Source organism: Mirounga leonina, unplaced genomic scaffold, assembly GCF_011800145.1.
Source record: "Mirounga leonina isolate KUSES-001 unplaced genomic scaffold, KU_Mleo_1.0 Mir_153, whole genome shotgun sequence".
NCBI classification, from domain to species: Eukaryota; Metazoa; Chordata; class Mammalia; order Carnivora; family Phocidae; genus Mirounga; species Mirounga leonina.
Window position 1 is genome coordinate 25,081,672 of NW_023270387.1, and position 21,467 is coordinate 25,103,138.

Consider the following 21,467-nt stretch of genomic DNA (forward strand, 5'->3'; position numbering starts at 1 on the left):
TTGAAATTCTTGTTCTCTTGCACTGGGCACCCTGTTAACAGAGTGCACATCTAAAATCCCTTTTGAGGTACAATCTGTCCTTGGATGGGAGGTAAGTTCATTATGAATTGAGCTCAAATATTTCACATTAAAGTCCTTCAGTGGTGGGTTTATCTTGTTTTCCTAGAAAATCTTTTGGGAATATTTTGGTTATCTACTCAGATTTGTCACTGTTTCTTGGTGGGACTGTTTTCTAGTCTAGAACTACACCTGCTCCTATAATAGGAATGTCTAGTGTGTTGACTCCTGTCTGTAAGAGGAATAGATTATAATGAGGATGGAGACAGGACCAATTAGTCCACTGAACTGGGCCTGGAGGCTGAGTTCAGAAGATCTCTGATTGGCAAAAACTTTTTTTTTTTTTTTTTAAAGATTTTATTTATTTATTTGAGAGAGAGAATGAGAGACAGAGAGCAGGAGAGGGAGGAGGGTCAGAGGGAGAAGCAGACTCCCTGCTGAGCAGGGAGCCGGATGCGGGACTCGATCCCGAGACTCCAGGATCATGACCTGAGCCGAAGGCAGTCGCTTAACCAACTGAGCCACCCAGGCGCCGGGCAAAAACTTCAAAACTCTACGAGGTATGACAGATGAAACTTGAAGATTTACAGAAAGTGACAGAAGCCAGTCAGAAAAGACCACATATTGCATGATCCTACTTATATGAAATATTTAGAACAGGCAAATCTAGAGAGAGTATATTTGTGTTTGCCTAGGGCTTGGGTGGGACTAGGAGGGATTCGCTGCTAAAGGTACAGGGTCTCTTTAGGGTGAAGAAAATGTTATAAACTTAGACTGTGGGGATGGCTACACAACTTTGTGAATATACTAACAACCACTAAAGTATATACTTTAAATGGGTGAATTTTATATGTAAGTTGTATTTCAATGAAGATTTTTTTTTTTCAATGGAGATATTTAAAAAAAGAAAAACTTTATAAGGACTTTTTCAATTTTGTCTGTGTCCCCAAGAACTGCTTTGCTTACTTTCATATGCTCAGAATCAGGTATTGTCTGGTCCCTGATCAGTGACAACTGGCCTTTAGCCGAGCCCTGAAATAAAAAGTTACACAAGCATTATTCTTTTGGACCACTGCAGTTCTCATGAGTTGTCTCAATTTAAAATTGCCGCCTCTTCCAGGCCAAACATCTGCTTCCTTCATGTTTCCTCTCTGTAACACTAACTACTACACTTACCTCTAAACTGATTTCACCAATGACAATTTGGAACTGCAAGTGGCCATTTTGGGGAGAGTTTCTGACATAAACAAGACTGTTCACTTGAGATGCATCAACACTGTGCCACACTAGAGTGGGGATTTTAAGAGGCACTGCTGTGGATATTTCCAATGTGTGGCCTTGCTGTCTCCCACACAACCCTGGTAAGACATGGGTATGGATCAAACACTGAAGTGCACTTAAATACCTCCAAATGAGCAATCAGTTTGTTCTGGTTATTGTTTATTTTTAGGGTGGCTTGAGGCTTTCTCATGCTAAAGAGCTATGCTATCTATAATGGTGAGGAAAAAATTACTAGATTTTGTTATTCCTGACTAGGGAAATCCCAACTTATTTCTCCAGTAACAGGACCACACATTCACTGATATTATTGTTAAGAACTCCATAAACGTTCTATTTTACTGAGACTTTCCACTGTCCTTATCATCCACAAACTTCAAGAAAAATAAAGAGAACAAATATTATGTAGCCATAAAAAAAAAGAAAAAAGACATCTTGCCATTTGCAGCAACATGGATGGACTTTAAGGGCATTATGCTATGTGAAATCAGAGAAAGACAAATACTGTATGATCTCACTTATAGCTGGAATCCCAACAAATCAAGCTCAAAGATAACAGAGAAAAGAGAACAGAGGGGTGGCTGCCAGAGGCAGGGGGTTGGGAGGATGGGAGAAACAGGTAAAGGTGGTCAAAAGGTACAAACTTCCAGTATAAAATAATTAAATCATGGGGACATAATATACAGTATGGTGACTATAGTTAGTATCGTGCTGCATATCTGAATGTTGCTAAACGAGTATACCATATCTTAAAAGTTCTCATCACAAGAAAAAATTTCTTGTAATTATGTGTGGTAGCATATGTTAACTAAACTTACTGCTGTCATCACTTTGTAATACATGTAAATATCGAATCATTATATAATGTATGTTAATTACACCTGAATAATAATGATGATAATAATAATAAAACATCACTGGTTTAAATTAAGAGAGACCTAAGAGACCAAAAAAAGGGGACAAAAGACTACAAATGGAATGTTAAAAAAATAGAAAATAGAATACATTTATTATGATTTTTTATATTCAAAAAAACAAAACAGGATAACAAATGGAATTCCTTTTTTTTTTTTTTTTTTTTAAAGATTTTGTTTATTTGTTAGAGAGAGCACAAGCAGGGGGAGCAGCAGGCAGATGGAGAGGGAGAAGCAGGCTCCCTGCTAAGCAAGGAGCCCGATGAGGGGCTCAATCCCAGGACCCTGGGATAATGACTCTAGTGGAAGGCAGAAACTTAACTGAGCTACCCAGGCACCCCAACAAATGGAATTCTAAAACTATAGTCATCAAAGCACTTAAAAACCCTCAAACTTCCACAGCCCCAAGTACTGCCAAGAGCCTTGATGGGAATAAGATAAATGCTCTTTAGGACTCACAAGTTAACTCCTTATGAGTTAATAATAGGCTGCCTTTTACAAGTGGGAATTTTAGTTTAAATCTTAGGTTCTAACTTTTTACCAGCTGATATGACTGAATACAAGAGAGTTGCAGCTTTATCACAAACAGGTATGAGCTGCATTTTGAAAACATTCACCAAAGAAGCTTCTGAATGATTTAAAATCTCGAGTTTTGGTCCTCTGGAAAAGATGTCACCAGAGAAAACTTGTCATTGACTATCACTTAGAAGGGAATTGATCAGGTACTAACAACTGATTTAGCAGTAAAATTTCAAGGTACTGTTCACTAGATTCATGTTTCCCAACTTAGAGGACATAACAACATACTTTTTGAGGGATCCTTCAGAAGATACTGACTTTAAAAGTAGACAGCTCCTTCCCAAGATGACAAAATCATATTAGTTTTCTGATTCTTCAGTAGTCTTTTCTATCCCTTTACTACTAAATCTACTATCACTACTAATTTTGTCTAATACAACTAATGTGATCTCTCATCTACATCCCATTGTTTTCAACTCCCTAAGATCTCCTTTTGTCACTTAAGGAAAAACAAAACTCTTGTAGGTTTTCTCCAGACCATAACGACTACTTTGAATTTAACAGATCACTGAATCTATTATCCTCTATCTGATCTAGCTGACAAAAATTTAATAACTATTCCTTTAAACATATCAGAAGGTAGCTTCCCTCTTAATGGCCCCTTGTATCATATTATATTTCAGCTCTGAGCCTTGAGAAAAAATGTTCCTTGATCTGACATCATGGAAATGCTTCTGCTGAAGTCATTATAACCCTATCATCAAGGCCTATTCAATCAGAAAGACATTAATACTGGGGCTATCCTGATTATGACAGTCCCAGAGCTTGTTCTCTTCAGAGACACTTCAGTCTGGTTTGCAGAACCTGTTTTAACTGATTAACAGTTTCCTCAAGGAATCTGTCCATTTTAAGGGACATAAAACCGACTCACTCCTGTCGTAATGAATAATACTTATATTCCCCAAACCCCACCACTAGGATACTGCTTCTTGTGATCACAGAGTTTACAGGTGCCTGCTGCACACTAATTTACCCTGTGTATTTGTGGTAACTGTCAGGGATTTTCAGACATTAAAACTACTACCCCAAACTGTACAACTACTATGTTCCTGGTGGTCTTTTGCTGGAGGGCACTGACATACTTAATGGATAGGTATTACTATCCTTACTTTATAGTTATGGGAACTCATTGAGGTTAAATGACTTTCTCAAAGTCTCACATCTATTACGTGGCAGAAACCGGTAGCAGATTCTAGATCTGACTCCAACCCCTGAACTTTTAATCATTAGTTATACCTTCTCCATATGATCAATGTTGTAATTCCACCATTATTCTAGCTGCCCACCTCAACAAATTATCTATTCACTACTGTTACTGAGAAAACTGTCAAATTATCTCTTAATATAACTGACCCCTGTAACAATTGCTTTACTTTTGATGGCAGATTTTAAAGTTTAGAAAAAACTGAATTCCTTTAACATAGTAAACTGTGGATTATCTAGAACTTTTTATTTTGTCTTTAGTGCCTAAAGATAATTGAATACTTCAAGACAAATAATAAAGCCATATCGTGAAGTCTTTCTCACTTACAGTATTTTTTCTTAAAACTATACCAGATATTGATGACCATCTTTTTGAGTACCAAGACCCAACCGAAACTTAGCAGATCTTCTCTTTTAAATTTGCTGTATTTATTGCTTCTATTTGCCCTAAACTGGGGATGTCAGATTTTACAACCCCCTGCTGGGCCAACTGGCAACAAAAGGAACTTAAAAGAACAGGTAAACTCCTATCTGAATTAACTTCATGATAATCAAATTATTATTTTAGAATTTTGTAATAATGGGCGCCTGGGTAGCTCAGTTGGTAAGCGTCTGCCTTCAGCTCAGGTCACAATCTCAGAGTCCTGGGATGGAGCCCCACTTTGGGCTCCCTGCTCAGTGGGGAGTCTGCCTCTCCCTCTCCTCCCCAGTCGTGCTCTCTCTCTCACTCAAATAAATAAAATCTTAAAAAAATTTTTTTTTGTAATAATGAATGTGTTAAATATTATATTCTCAGTCCCTAGGAAAGACAAACTACCTTTTAGAGATCTTCTTTAATAAATTAGTAGTAAAATTAAGTACTCTTCTGAAATATTCTTATAGAATACAGAAAAAAGGTACCATACATATTTTTCCTTTCTCCTGCCCACATTTTTTGACTGCTTACTATACTCCAGGAATTGAACTTTATTGTAAAGCTTTGTTTTATTGTATAGATTTGGAGCTAAGATAGGTTAATTGACAGTGATTAGTATATTTACTATGAAGGCAAGGAAAACAACTTCTTTGGATTATTTGATTATATGATATTCAGATCATAGTTATTCACAGGTCAGCTTTATAATAGAATCTACATATTTGATGGTATATATTGGAAATAAATCATACTCATATAACTGATAGGTTTATTCTATTTAAGTTCCTAACTTCTCTATTTAATCATGTTAGTAAGATAGAAAGGCAAAATCTCAACTGATTAGATATACCTGAGAGTGGTAAAATCAGACTATTTCACATGCCTAGTTAGCAAGATAATGAGTTAGATTAATATTTGGTTTCTAAGTTCTCAGATAAAATGATTAAAATAGCAATATTCATTAAAGAGTTCATTATTCAGAAGGTGTTTTGAGGATTAAAGATTAGTAATTTAACAAAAACTTGGTCATATGAACAAATAGCTAACATTAAATATATTATTGAATGTGTGGTCACTGGAATTCTTCAAAAGTATCCTGACCCATGTCCATCGATAGATGAATGTTGTTAAAGATGTGGTATGTACACACACACACACACACACACAGAGGAATACTGCTCAGCCATAAAAAAGAGTGAAATCCTGCCATCTGCAATAACATGGATGGATCTAGAAGGTATAATGCTATGTGAAATAAGTCAGTCAGAGAAAGACAAATACCATATGATTTCACTCATATGTGGAATTTAAGAAACAAATAAAGAAAAAAGACAAAAATCAAAAAACAGACTCAAATATAGAGAACTGATGGTTACACAGAGGAGGTGACTGAAATAGGTGAGGGGGATTAAGAGCACACTTATCATGATGAGCACTGAAGTAATGTACAGAATTGTTGCATCATTATATTGTACACCTGTAACTAATATAACACTGTATGTTAATTATACTGGAATTAAAATTTAAACCAAAAAAAAAAAAAAAGAAAAAAAATCTTGACCCAAAGACTTAAATATGATCTTTAGTTGGTGCTGTGGGTAGAACTGTGTCTCCCAAAAAGCTATATTCAAGTCCTAACCCCTGATACGTAGAAATGTGACTCTATTTGGAAATACTGTCTTTGCAGATGTAATCAAGTTAGATGAGGTCATCCTGAGTAGGGCGGGCCCTGATCCAAGGACTAGTGTCCTTATAAGATAAGGGAAATTTGGAGCCAGAAACACAGGACAGCCACATGAAGATGGAGGTAGAAACCAGAGGGATGCAACTACAAGTTGAGGAACAGCAAGGAGTACTAGTAACTGCCAGAAGCCAGGAAGAGGCAAGAAAGAACCCTTTTCTACAACCTTCTAGGGGAGCATGGCCCTGCCAACACCTTGATTTCAGACTTCTAACCTTCTGAAAGATGAAAGAATAAACTATTGTTTTGTATCATCCAGTTCGCAGTACACTTTGTAGTGACAACACTGAGAAACTCATACAGTGGGTCAAAATTCAAGAAATCAACAAAGTTAAAAGTTAATATGGCATTCCTGGTTCTCCAATCTTTTGGAGAACTCCTCCTTAGTATTCTTTATTGGCACTTCTTCTCTCCCTGAATATAGACATTTCTCAAGGATCAGTCCTTTGGTTTTTAGCTTATATATTTTCCTGTTGAGATTCAATCTGTCACTGCTAAAAGAAAAGCCCTAAACCGGTAATCTTTAGTCTTGATTTCACCAACCTTGCTTTTTCAACTGCTTTGTAGCATGACATTACTTGGTCATCACCCAAGCATAATTCACACAGACTTGACCTTATTGACTTACTCTTAAAACTAGGTTCCCATCTTCTTCCACTGATTTTCATATTTATAGTAACTGAATTTAACAGACTCCTATCCGTTATATAATTACCATTATTTTTTGTACCATTAAGAAAAAGTAACTGTAAAAGGTTAATTGTAAGACTATCTCTATTTAGATAATATGAAAAATTATGACTTAGAATCAGTGAATAAGATGTTATCACTATTTTTCTAGTCATCTAAAGTTCTCTAACCCCTCCCATTCCCTCCATTCACATATTCAGTATCATTAGGTAGTAATGATTCTTCCTTTATGAAGTCTTTTATATTTCTTTATAGTTTTACTCTAAGCATCTTCATTCACACAAAAACAACTCTCCTGTAACTAGTTTCTGTGTCTCTGCCCAGCCAAACTCCCCTGAATACTAATACCAAATTAATTTTCCTAAGTATCTATAAGTGTCTTATTTTTATTCCCTTTAAGGTAGACTCCTTATTACCACGAGGATAACATTCAAGCTTATGTGGCCTCGCTGTGGCAGACACTGCTAGTTGCACACAGTATCCATGCTCCTCCAATTCTGTTTGAGGCAGCTATATATCCAACTAATATACATATCTTCTCAGATTCCCTTACAGCTAGGAAAGACTACATGACATAATCTGGCAGCTTTTTTAAGGATTTCTGGGAACATTTGTGCTTTCTTGATATAAGCACTGCCCCTTGCTAGAATATGAGGCTAAAGGTGAAGCAAGCATCTTGTAACTAAGAAGCATATCAATGAAACTGACAAACTAAGGATGGTGGATTATAAATATACAAGGGACATAGGCCAGACTGATTACACTAAAGCCACCATACCAGTCTTGGACTTCATACTTCTGAACATTTTATGTGATAAAAATAAAACCCTGTTTGGTCTAAGCCACTTTGATGGGATCTGTTATATGTAGTTAAATGCAATCCTAAGTGAAACTAGTGTTTAAGATTCTTCATGATATGCTCTCAACTGCTCATTTTGTCTTCTCTCTCATTATTTCCAATACTTGCAGGCTTCCATGGTTTATTCACATCATTTTAAACTGAATTTGCCGCTTCCCAAACATGCAATGGTTTTCCACTTCTCTGGGCTTTTATTCATTTTCAAAGAAAAGTCATTCCCTCTCCTGGGCAAACTCATACTTACTAAAATCCAGTTCAAATATATAGTGCTAACTTGCTCTTTCCTTTGTGACCACCCTTAACACTTTGTTCATATCTCTAGCCTAGTACTAATCACTGATTTACACCTCTGCTTCCTCAATTAGACTATTAAACCCTCAGATGCAGGGACTATGTCTTTTTCATCATATATCCCCAATGTTTGGCACAGCGTAAGTTTTCAGTAAATATTTTGACAAAGAATAAAACACTAACCGGATTTTTAAAAACTGGTATATTCTGCACTGAAAATAATTCACAATTCATATATAACATAATCTGTCTCTGACCCATCAGAAATTGTTTAGCTATTTTCTTTCTCAATGCATAACTTGTAAAAAAAAAAAAATAGTACTAATAGTATCTAAAAAAAATCCAGTTACTGTGTTTTATTCTTTTTCATGATTCCTATAGGATCCAGCACACAACTTTTATCTAAGAGGTACTTAAAAATGCTCAAATTGAAAAAAAAAAATGCTCAAGTTGACTTTACAATATCATGAAAAACACAGAAGACATTATACCTATGGAGGAAGACTGTGGACTAATCAGAAGGTCTTCTTGGACTTGTTCACTTCCTGGCACTGTCTGCTGATCACTCAGTGAACTCTGAGATGCACTGACAGGCTGAGACACTTCCTCATGGACCTCCTCATCACTCAACCTTTCTACTTTGACCCGGACATCTTCTTCAGTACCCAGAGGCAAGGTAGTTTTTGTGCTCTCACAAGTCACATAATCAGTCATTCTTCTCCCTGTCTCAGATGGGCCAGGTAATTCTAAAGTCCGGTTATTTTCTGCCTGCTTACCCTTATCAGGCTGAATCCTTCGATCAATTCCAAAAGGAAAAGTCCAGGGAAAAGCTAAAGAAGAGTCAACTGGTTGATTTCTATTTTCTGAGTAGGAAGCTGAAGAATTCAATACTTGGGGAGAACTTGTTTGCGTGCTACACTTTACAGGACTTTCAGGAGACATAACAATGTAGCTTTTGCGCTTTCTCCGGGACTCTCGGCAGACAGGAATGGTTCTTTCTACCACACTGCACTCTGAAGACACAGGCGAAATACTTCCATCTCGAGAAGTAAAATTGCAGTTAGAGTTATTTTCTTGTCCAGCATCTAGACCCTTTTCTGGTTGGCTGTTGGGTGTATTCCATAAAATGCTTGATTTCATGAACTCTGAGCAGGTGCTAGCAACACTAAACATTTGCATATAGCTGGCTGCAGCTAGAACATCAATGATATTTTCTGTGTTAATTGACAGAGTGGCTGTGTAAGCATATTCTAAAAGGGGTATAAAGCCAGTCACTGTAACATGATGCAAATCCAACACATTCTTGTTCTCATCCTCTGCTTGGCCTACAAGTTTGGTGCGAAAGAAATCACTGCAAGCTGCTAGTACCACCTTATGTGCCCGGAAGATTTTGTCCTGGACACGAATTGTGATATCACAAAAATGTCCATCATTCCGCAGCATATTAAGCTTTCCAAGCATTTCCTGGCTGTGGGAAGAGGAGCTATGAGTAAATGTTTTCACACCCATCTTTTCCTTCCTCTTCTACAGATGCTCTTCAAGGATGCAAATGAATCAGAAATGTCCTAAAAAACACATAAAATAAGCATTAATTGACGGTGTAGAGGTTGAAATAGAAGGTGATTTACATTATTTTCATGTGGCCACTGTGCTAAATAACAAAAGCTGAAGGATGGTAGAGAGAAAGTTCAAGGTAGGGAATATATTAAAATACATTCTCCTTACCACCCCCCCAAACTCTCCAATCAGTGGAGTCTGTAAGCTAACGTTTTAATGAGCTGGATAGTTTTAAATAATAAGTTTGTATATAAGACAATTATATAGATTTACAATTATAGAGTGCTCTCTATGTGCCAAACACTGTTCTAATGCTTCACAATTGATATTTTAGTTGACTGTCCTATCTATCAATAAGGACATTATTACTCCTGTTTAACAGAAAAGGGCTATTTTGCTAAATCAGAAAGTTCTTTTTTTTTTAAAGATTTTATTTATTTATTTGACAGAGAGAGACACAGCGAGAGAGGGAACACAAGCAGGGGGGAGTGGGAGAGGGAGAAGCAGGCTCCCCGCAGAGCAGGGAGCCCGATGCAGGACTCGATCCCAGGACCCTGGGATCATGACCTGAGCCGAAGGCAGTCGCTTAACCAACTGAGCCACCCAGGCGCCCAAATCAGAAAGTTCTTAAGTGGCAGACCAAAGGTTCATATCCAGACAGGCTGGCTCTACAGCTTCCCTCTTAACCTTAACGCTATATACTGCCTCTTTTAAGATATAAAGTGATTAAATATAGGGGGTTAAGACTTTAAGTTTTAGAATGTGATAGCCCTGGATTCCTTCCTCAACAATTCCTCCATGGTTGTTACCTGTAACAACCTGTTACCTGTAAATGAAACAATATATATAGTAATGCTTAGCACAGTACTTGGCGTTCTGTGAATGCTCAACAAATGAAAGCAGTTATTTTTATTGTTTATGTTCCTCATACAATGAAACAAACTTTCTGGAAATAAATTTATAAAAAAATGGCTAGTAATCAATTAACTGATTGGATTTTCCCTTAAAAAAGAAGTTAGTTTGCCTTTATCAGATTTCACATTTACTAAAAATACAAAAAACTGACATTCTCAAATAGTTTTAATTTAGTATATCTAATAATGCTTCAGTTTTTATAGTACTTTTCCCCTAACCTCTTTTTTACACCCTCTATGTGAAGTCAGGGAGGCCTCTTGATAAAGACAAGAAAGCTAATGCTCAGAAAAGTTACGTGACTAACAAATGACAAACAAAGCTACAGCCTGGGTCTTTTGACTCTTAGATCACAGTACTTTTCCAGTGTAAAAAAAAATACAACTATGTACATTAATTATTTTATCTGTTATAAATAACTTTTTTATTGTTAGTACTGAAATAAGTGTAAAACAAAGCCACTTTGGAAATTATCTCTAGATAAAAAAGATTTCAAATACTTCAAAAATACAGCCATCAATTTTAAAAGATGCTAAAGATGATGAATCTTTAATGGACCTGGAAAAATGTTTGGTTCTGAGTATTAAAATGAATGCACAATTACTGATATATAATGGACACTCAGTAGTACATATTACTATATATTTGGTGAAAAATATGATGAAAGAGTATTTGTATCCACATCACAGACACAGAGCAAGAGAACACGAGGTCTTTTTAAAAAATTTTTTATTGTTATGTTAATCACCATACATCATTAGTTTTAGATGTAGTGCTCCATGATTCATTGTTTGTGCATAACACCCAGTGCTCCATGCAGAATGTGCCCTCTTTAATACCCATCACCAGGCTAACCCATCCTCCCACCCCCCTCCCCTCTAGAACCCTCAGTTTGTTTTTCAGAGTCCATCGTCTCTCATGGTTCATCTACCCCTCCAATTTCCCCCCCTTCATTCTTCCCCTCCTGCTTTTTTTTTTCTTAACATACATTGCATTATTTGTTTCAGAGGTACAGATCTGAGATTCAATAGTCTTGCACAATTCACAGCACTTACCAGAGCACATATCCTCCCCAGTGTCTATCACCCATTCACCCCACCCCCCCGCTCCAGCAACCCTCAGTTTGTTTCCTGAGATTAAGAACTCCTCATATCAGTGAGGCCATATGATGCATGTCTTTCTGTTTGACTTATTTCGCTCAGCATAATACCCTCCAGTTCCATCCACATCGTAGCAAATGGCAAGATCTCATTCCTTTTGATGGCTGCATAATATTCCACGAGAACATGAGGTTTTAACCTGAGATTGGTGGATTCCCTAAGGGAGCCACGATCCTTCTGAAACTGTATACAGAATAATGTCTGCATGTATGTACAACAGCTTTCATCATATTCAAGGGAATCATTGGTAGGAGTATGGGTATTTATTCTTTTTTTTTTTTTTTTGCACATTAAGCAAATTTTTTCTTTAAAAAAACCCCCAGCATACTGCTACAAAACTGGGGTTTCAGGTCCTCTTGGTTCAAACTCTAAAGTCATACACAGTAGGTCTACCTTTTCTTTTCCCTTAAAAAAGCCTTCAAAAACTGAAGATGGCAATCATATGCCACTCTTTCCTATGGTTTCTCTTCTTAAAACTAAACATCCCTAATCCCTTTAAGTGCTCCTTAAAATTTGATTAACATCCTTGTTCTCAACCATCTCCACTTTTCAATGTTCCTTTAATAATGGTCCCCAGAACTGCATGCAAATATGGTAGGTATGGTAGGATTATAACTGAGCATAACTTTACTATTTTTACCTCCCTTGTTTTGGGCACAAATATTAGTAAGACTGAATCAGGTATTCTAACAGTCAAATTATAACGGATTTTGCTCAATAGTGGATTCACCAAATGTGAGACACTTTATTATGTGAAGGGAGGAGCTTAAGTACAAATAAAACATTATCCTCGACCTCACTGAGCTTACAGTCCTTATGAAAGACATGTTCCTAACTAAGACTACGAAGGTATGCAGCCGTGCTATGTGAAAGCAATGAATGAAGTAATTAATTCTGAATATACAAGGGAGAATAGGCATCACAGAGGATAGGGCCTAATGAAAGTAGAATTCTGCCGGGTGATAAAGCAGAAAGGAGTCCCACGCTATCATGGGATCACACATGATCTCAGTGAGTGTTCACCATCCTGATGTGCTTCCCTGTGCAATGTATGTACTGACAAATTGTTAATGGGCACAGTACAACATTCTAAATGTGAGCATGCACCTGAAACTAATATAACGTTGTATGCTAAGTATACTGGAATTAAACTAAAAAATTAAAAAAAAAATTAAAGGGTGCCTAGGTGGCTCAGTCGGTTAAGCGTCTGCCTTTGGCTCAGGTCATGATCCTGGAGGCCTGGGATAGAGACCTGTGTTGGGCTCCCCACTCAGTGGGGAATCTGCTTCTCCCCTTCCCTCTGCCCTCCCCCATCTCCCCCTCCGCCCGCTTGTGCTCGCTCTCTCTAGGTGCTTTCTTTCAAAATAAATAAAATCTTAAAAAAAAAAAAGGGTAAAAGAAAATGTGAGCATGCAGAGGGTGGTGTCAGTTTAAACATTAAACAATCCATTAGATAAACATCCCTTTGAATGTACTATGCAGATAAATGTGTATGTAAAGGGGAAAAAAGAAAAAAAAACCCTGAAGATTTCTAGCTGAATAAGGTCACTGAATATTCTAATATGGGAAGACAAAATGATCAACCTGGGATAACACAACAGAAAGGATAAAAAGCATAAAGTCCTGTGCCAAGACAGCCAGGTAAGGCCACTGAAATCATTATCTTGATTGTTATCAGAGATGAGTTCAAATATAAATCTACTTCATATACCCTTCCCAAAGACAAGTAATCACAATACACTAGGCAGCTAAAATTGGTCTAAGCAAAACCACTGTTTAATGTGTTTGCTGATTCTCTCATAGGAATGAGATGAAAAGGAGGAAATGTTCTGGCAAATAAATGAAGGAGTATCAGAAGTACAAGATAACCATTATTTAAAAGTATTAGTATGAACTCATAAGGACCTAATGAAATCTTATTCAGTAAGTATGAGTAGCCACTGGGGAGTAGTACAGTCTTATCTACATTTTAAAAAGGTTATTCCGATGGCAATATAGAGGGTAGATTTGAGGGTGGCTATTACAACAGTATGAGTATATGATAAAATAAAATCAAACTAAGTGGCACTGAGGATAGAGAAAATACATTTAAGAAATATTTAGGAGGTAAAATCACCTTCTATCAGGGATGGGGTCAGGGAGTAGCTAGGAGAGAAGAATCTGACCCGAGGTTTCTAACGTGGGTGACTGAGTGGATGGTGTTTTCACCAAATAAGAGAATGAAAGAGGAAGAAGGATTTTGGTAGGGGTTAATGATGAAGAGAAAGAATATTTTGGTTTTAGGCATACTAAATTAGAAAAACTAAAGAGGAGTGTTTGTGTAAATTTATATATGAAGTTGCCCATTTTTTTAAAAAAAGAATTTATTTCTTTCTTTGACAGAGAGAGAGTGAGCACAAACAGGAGGGGCAGCAGGCAGAGGGAGAAGCAGGCTCCCCACCGAGAGGGGAGCCCGATACAGGGCTCGATCCCAGGATCCTGGGATCAGGACCTGAGCCGAAGGCAGACACCTAACGACTGAGCCACCCAGGCGCCCCTGAAGTTGCCCATTTGGATGTGGAGTTCAGGGAAGAGGTTAGGGGTAGATCTAAATACTGGATCTTACATAAGTCACTGATAAATCTCATTCTGTTGATTTTGTTAGAACTAAAGACAACTAAAGAATGTATAGGGAAGAATGTGAAGGCAAGTTGTGAGAAGCTCAGAGCAGGCAGAGCAAAAAGGATTCAGTGAAAACACTTTCTGGCATCTAATTTATTATTATTTTTAAAATCTTTTGTTTTCCCTTGCTTTCTTTCTCTTTTAAGATTTTATTTATTTGAAGATTTTTTTTTTTTTATTTGACAGAGAGAGAGAGACAGCGAGAGAGGGAACACAAGCAGGGGGGAGTGGGAGAGGGAGAAGCAGGCTCCCCACTGAGCAGAGAGCCCAACGTGGGGCTTGATCCCAGGAGCCTGGGATCATGACCTGAGCCAAAGGCAGATGCCCAACCGACTGAACCACCCAGGTGCCCCTAATTTATCTTTTGATCCTGTCCAGTATCTAGCATGATAGACACAAAAAAGGTTGTGAAATATGTGAATGGATAAATATACATCATAAAATTTCTATCTGGTTTGGTGCCTATACATATATATAAAGTGCTTATATATATTCATTATCAGGGATTAAAGGTAAAGAAAAAGTTACAATTTGAATTTACAGTCTTAAATTTGAATTAAAAGTATTAGTATGAACTCATAATGTAATTAATCTACAGCAATGAATATCCCTAACACCCAGACTGGCTTCCAAATTCCATTTCCCACTAAAAGGAACCATGGCTCCTTAGAAAAATGGCTGACTGCATTTCTGGGACAGTAAATGTCCACCTGGAACACCTTACCAGATAGCAAAGAAGCTATCAAAGATTATTAGGAGTGTGTCAAAACTCAAGTCAATTTGAGGAGGTTCCCAGTGGCCAAAAATGGAACGATAAATTGAAAACATGTGAAATATGTTTAAATTCATGGGCTCATCTGACACTGTAAACAAAAACAAAGCTAATTTGTCACCTTTAAAAGATGCTATTGAAACAAATAATTATCTTGAAAACTGGTTTTAAAAAACAGGAAAGAATAAGGCATTTATCCTGGCTTTTCAATACAAATGGCATTTTTGGGTAATCAAACAGAATATGAAGGAAGTTTTCTCTTTATAGAAATGTTCTGGCTAATAAATGAAGGAGTATCAGAAGTACAAGATAACCATCATTTTGCAGCCCTCATCCCTAAATGAAAAGGTATTGATCACCAACGGTTTATAACGTGACAAAAAGAAGGGCAATAAGACATTGCAAAAAAGACTAAATGAAATTCTAGATCCTATCAATTCACAGGAGATACAGAGCTGACAGGAACATGTTAAGTTACACCACTGCAATGCAAACAGCAAAATCTAGACTATGAGAAACTCTATAGGACAAAACACTTGTTTTTTTAAACTCATAAACAGCAAGGGGGAAAAAAGATAAAAGAGGAACTAAAATAAGGAACTTGTAGATTAAAAGATTTTATCAATCAATCACACTGTGCAGAGGAGTTATCTTATTTGAAACAAATTAACACAAAAATAAATTTATAATTGGAAATTTGTTTTTACTGATATCAAGAAATTATTTAATATGTAATATGACTATATATTTTATAAAACAGCTTCAGATATAATTCACATCCCATATAAATCTCCCCTTCCCATAGAAATCACCACTTTAAAAGTGTATAATTTGAAGATTTTTTTAGTATTCTGACATTTTGATTCTAGCCATCCTAGTGGGTGTGAAGTGGTATTTCATTAGCATTTCCCGGATAACTAATGATGTCAGACATCTTTTCATGTGCTTACTGGTTACTTGTATAACCCTTGGAGACATGTCTATACGGATGCTCTGTCCATTTTTTATCTGGCTTATATGTCATCTTCTTATTGAACTGTAAACGCTCTTATATATTCTACATACAAGTTGCTTATCAGACATAATGGTTTACAACATTTTCTTCCATTCTGTGGGTTGTCATTTCACTTTCATAGTGTCCTTTGAAGCACAAAAGTTTTTAATTTTGATGAAGTATAACCTACCTATTTTTTCCTATTGTTGCCGTATTTGAGAATCCTTTGCCAAATTCAACATCATGAGTATTTACCCCTATGTTTTCTTCTATGGGTTTTTTTTTTTTTAATATTTTATTTATTCTTAGAGACAGTGTGTGTGTGCATGTGAGTAGGGGGAGGGGCAGAGGATGAGGACGAGAGAGAGAGAATCTGGAGGAGACTCCACACTGAGTGTGGAGCCTGGAATGGGCTTGATCCCATGACCCTCAGATTATGACCCCAACTGAAATCGAATCGGATCCTTACCTGACTGAGCTACCCAAGCACCACCCCTCTTCTACAGGTTTTACAGTTTTAGTGTTTACAATTAGGTCTTTGATTTTTAGTTATTATTTTATATATGGTGTGAAGTTAACCTGATTCTTTTGTATGTGGCTCTCTAGTTGTCGCAGCACAGTTTCTTGAAAATATTATTCTTCCCCATTGATTGATCTTGGCACCCTTGTTGAAAATCAGTTAAGCACAGATGTATGGGTTTACATCTGGATTCTCAATTCTATTCCATTGTTCTACATGTCTACCCTTATGATAGTACAATTCCTTGGTCACTGCTGCTTTGTAGTTAGTTTGAAATCAGGAAGGGTGAGTCCTCTGAATTTGTTCTTTTTCAGTATTGCTTTGCTTATTCTGGGTTCCTTACAACTATAAAATATGAATTTTAGAATCAGGTTGTCAATCCCTACAAAAAGTCAGAGGGGATTTGATAGGGATTGTGCTCGATTTGCAGATCAGTTTGGGGGTACTGTCATCTTTACAACATTGAGTTTCCAATCCATGAATTTGGGGTATTTTTCTATTTATTTAGACCATCTTTAATTTCTTTTGTAGTGTTAAGTTTTACACTTCCTTTTTTTTTTTTTTAGGATTTTATTATTTGAGAGAGAGAATGAGATAGAGAGAGACAGCATGAGAGGGGGTAGGGTCAAAGGGAGAAGCAGACTCCCTGCTGAGCAGGGAGCCCGATGCGAGACTCGATCCCGGGACTCCAGGATCATGACCTGAGCCGAAGGCAGTCGCTTAACCAACTGAGCCATCCAGGCGCCCCTACACTTCCTTTGTTAAATTTCTAAGTATTTATTCTTTTTGATGCTACTGTGAATGGAACTGTATTCTTAATTTCATTTTTGATGGTTCATTGTTCATAGTATTTATAATTTTTATTTTTTTTAAAAAAAGATTTTATTTATTTCAGAGAGCAAGAGAGAGAGCATGAGTGGGGTGAGGGGCAGAGGGAGAAACAGACTCCCCGCTGAGCAAGGAGCCTGAAGTGGGGCTCGATCCCAGGACTCCAGGATCATGACCTGAGCCAAAGGCAACGCTTGCTTAACCGACTGAGCTACCTAGGCACCCCTATAGTATTTACAATTTTTATTATTTCCTTTCTTCTCTTTGTTTTAGGTTTAGTTTGCTCTTCTTTCTCCAATGTCTTCAGGTAGAAGGTTGGTTATTAACTAGAGATCTTCCTTCTTTCTTTTTTTTAAGATTTATTTAATTTAGGAGAGATGGGGGAGGGGCAAAGGGAGAAGAGAGTCTTAAGCAGACTCCACACTGAGTGCAGAGCCTAATGTGGGGCTTGATTCCATGCCCCTGAGGTCACGACCTGAGTTGAAACCAAGCGTCTGATGCTTAACCAACTGCGCCATTCAGGCACCCCTCCTTCTTTCTTAATATAGGTATCTATAGTTATACATTTCCATCTAAGCATTGCTATTGTTGCATATAAGTTTTGGTATGTTGTATCTTCATTTTCATTTATCTCAGAATGTTTTCTGATTTCCTGTTTGATTTCTTCTGTGGCTCATTGGTTATTTAGGAGTGTACTGTTTTATTTTCACATATTTTTGAGTTTCCTAAACTTTCCCCTGCTATTACTGATGTCTAATATCATGCTTTTATGTTCTCAGAGCATACTTTGTATTATTTCAACTTTTTAAAATTTATTCGTGGGGCGCCTGGGTGGCTCAGTCGTTAAGCGTCTGCCTTCGGCTCAGGTCATGATCCCAGGGTCCTGAGATCGGGCCCTGCATCGGGCTCCCTGCTCCGCGGGAAGCCTGCTTCTCCCTCTCCCACTCCCCCTGCTTGTGTTCCCTCTCTCGCTGTCTCTCTGTCAAATAAATAAATAAAATCTTTAAAAAAAAAATTTATTGGTAGGGGCACCTGGGTGGTGCAGTCAGTCAAGTTGATTTCAGCTCAGGTCATGATCTCAGGGTTGTGAGATGGGGCCCTGTGTCGGTCTCCTACCTCAGCACAGAGTCTGCTTGAGATTCTCTCTCTCTGTCTCACCCTCTGCCCCTCCCACTTGTGCTTTCTCTTTCTCTCAAATCTTAAAAAGAATTTTTTCATTGGTTTATGACCTACTATATGGTCTACACTGGAGAAAGTTCCTGATGCTATTTGAGAATGTATATTCTGTTGTTGCTGGGTAGAGGGTGCTATAGCTGTTCTTTAGAAGTCTTCTAGGTCTAGCTGGTTTTCAGTGCTTATTTCCTGGTGATTCTGACAAGCTAGTCTATACGTTATTAAAAGCAGTATATTGAAGTCTCCAACTATTAATGTTGAATTGTCTATTCCTCCCTTCATTTCTATTTTTGCTGCACATAATTTGGTACTGTTATTAAGTACATAAACATTTATAATTGTTTTATCTTCCTGATGAAATGACCCTTTTATCATTATAAAATGTCTCTGGTAACTTTTTGTAGAAGTCTATTTTGTCTGCTATTGGTACAACCAGTTCAGCTTTCTTGTAGCTGCTGTCTGCATGTGTATCTTTTGCTATCCCTTTTTACTTTCAATCTGTATCTACCTTTGAATCTATAGTATGTGTCCTGTAGATAGCATATAGCTAGATCATGTTTTTCACCCCAGTTTGTGTCTTTGATTGTTTAATCCATTCACATTTAACATTATTGATATATTGGGTTTATGCATGCCATTTGTTTCTGTATGTCTTATGTCTTTTTTGTTCCATTATTCTTCCTGTGCTTTCTTTTGCATTAAATGACTATCTTCTAATGCAGTAGTTTAATTTCTTCAATAATTTTTCCACTATTTTTTTTTTTTTTTAAAGATTTTATTTATTCATTTGAGAGAAAGAGAGAGCACAGGCAGGGGGAGAAGCAGACTCCCTGCTGAGCCAGGAGCCGGTCGCGGGGCTCGATCCCAGGACCTGGAGATCATGACCTGAGCTGAAGGCAGACCCTTAACCATCTTTTTTTTTTTAATATTTTCAGTAGTTACTAAAAAGTTTACCATAGAAATCTTAAACTCATGAAAATCAGCTTTGGATTTTTCCTAGCTTAATACCATAGATATATAAAAACATTCCTCATATGTAACTCTATTCATTTCCCTCTTTTATAGTATTTTTTTTTTTTTTAAAGATTTTGAGAGAGAGAGACAGACAGAAAACACAAGGAGGGGGTGGGGGGGGGCAGAAGGAAAGGGAGAAGCAGGCTCCCTGATGAGCAGGGAGCCCAAGGCAGGGCTTGATCCCAGGAGCCTGGGATCATAACCTGAGCCAAAGGCAGCCAATTAACTGACTGAGCCACCCAGAGGCCCCTAGAATTTCTATTTGTTTTTTTCACAATTTCTATTGACATCCTCTATTTTATGCAAAATTATCACTATATATTACTTCTCTAATCATGGTTTCTTTAATCCATGTGTTCTGTGAACATACTTATAAATGGCTACTTTGAAGTCTTCTGTTAAATCTGACATCTGGTCTCTGTCACAAGCAGTTTTTACTTTTAAGATTTTATTTATTTGAGAGAGAGCATGCGCACACATGTGAGTGAGCATGAGCGGGGTGGGAGGTGGAGTGGGGGGGGCAGAGGGAGAGGGACAAGCAGACTCCCCGCTGAGCAGGGAGCTGGACTGGGACTCAGGGCTCTATCCCAGGACCCTGAGATATGACCGGAGCCAAAGTCAGACACTTAACCGATGGAGCCACCCAGGGGCCCCTGTCACAAGCAGTTTTTGTGTTGCCTCCTTTTCCCCCAGTGTTTAGGTCATCATTTGTTTCTCTGTATGCTTTATAATTTTTTTTTGTTGGAAACTGGATAAATCCAACAATATATTGTAGCAACTCCAGTTACTGTTCCCTCACCGTACCTCCTGGTATTTGTGATTGATATCTGCTTGTTTATTTCTTAGTGACTAGCTAAATTATTTTAAGTGACCTCTGTTCTGCCACCCCAATGTTAAGCCTCTGATGTTACTCCTCAGGGAGGTGAATCTTTGGGTATGTCCACAGTTACCCTGGATTTACAGTGATGCCAGTAGGGCTCTCCTTACCACATTCAGATGTTAAATTTCATTAACTGCTCTATTGTTTTTCAACAGTGCCCTGGGATATAAATTGCTCTATAAATTAATCCAAACAAATTTTGGCCTCTTTGAGGGAACAGTTTCTGAGATACTTGGTTTGATACTTGTTGTGACCACAGGAGGTCTTACTCTCTGGTTCACTCCTGCAGACTAGCCCGCTGTCTAGGCTATATATTCATTAGATATACAGTCTTCGCCCAATTGCCTTTCAACACAACTACCACTGTTCTTGAGAGCACCTGTAAGCTTTGAAGTTTTCTATACACTGTGTTCCAAATGAAGTCAGTTGTTTTGAGAAGAGATGAGGAGCTATTTGTTTTATGGTCTGCTTCTCCTCCCAGCAACACCGCGGCTCTAAAACCTGAGTGCTTGGTGGAGGGGGAACAGTAACTGGAGGTCCTCTAGGTTTTACTTCTCTGGCACAGAACCATCACTTCATGAGCTGGGACAAGGATGACTGGGTTCCCAGTATTCAGTGAGCTCTACCAGAGGTTCCATAAGTGGGGGATGGGTGAAAGAAGGGAGGCCCAACTTATCAACCTCACTCATTGTTACAGTCATTGTAAACACACCAATTAAAAGAAACTGTCAGATTGGATTAAAGAGACAGAAATATATAATGTATACAAGAAATTCATTTCAAGCTATTTTAGGTGGGTTAAAAGGAGAAGGCTGGATAAAACACACACCAATCAAACACTAATCAAAAGAAAGCTGTAGTCAGTCAATTCATCAGGAGTAAAGCAATTCTAAATGTGTATACACCTTAAAAAAGAGGTTCAAAATACACTAAGCAAAAACAGGGAAATGAAAAGAGAAATAGACAGGT

The 21,467-nt window shown here is 37.6% G+C and overlaps 1 protein-coding gene across 2 annotated transcripts in view; it reads right to left on the bottom strand.

Moving 5' to 3' along the window:
- Window positions 1-21,467, bottom strand: part of ZBTB44 (zinc finger and BTB domain containing 44) — a 64,860-nt gene that overhangs the window by 20,585 nt on the left and 22,808 nt on the right. For both annotated transcript variants that reach the window (XM_035009308.1, XM_035009309.1), the window contains exon 2: window positions 8,519-9,592. In XM_035009308.1, the coding sequence (XP_034865199.1) occupies window positions 8,519-9,536 (1,018 nt within the window). In that variant the 5' untranslated portion in view covers window positions 9,537-9,592. The remainder of the gene's footprint in view (window positions 1-8,518; window positions 9,593-21,467) is intronic.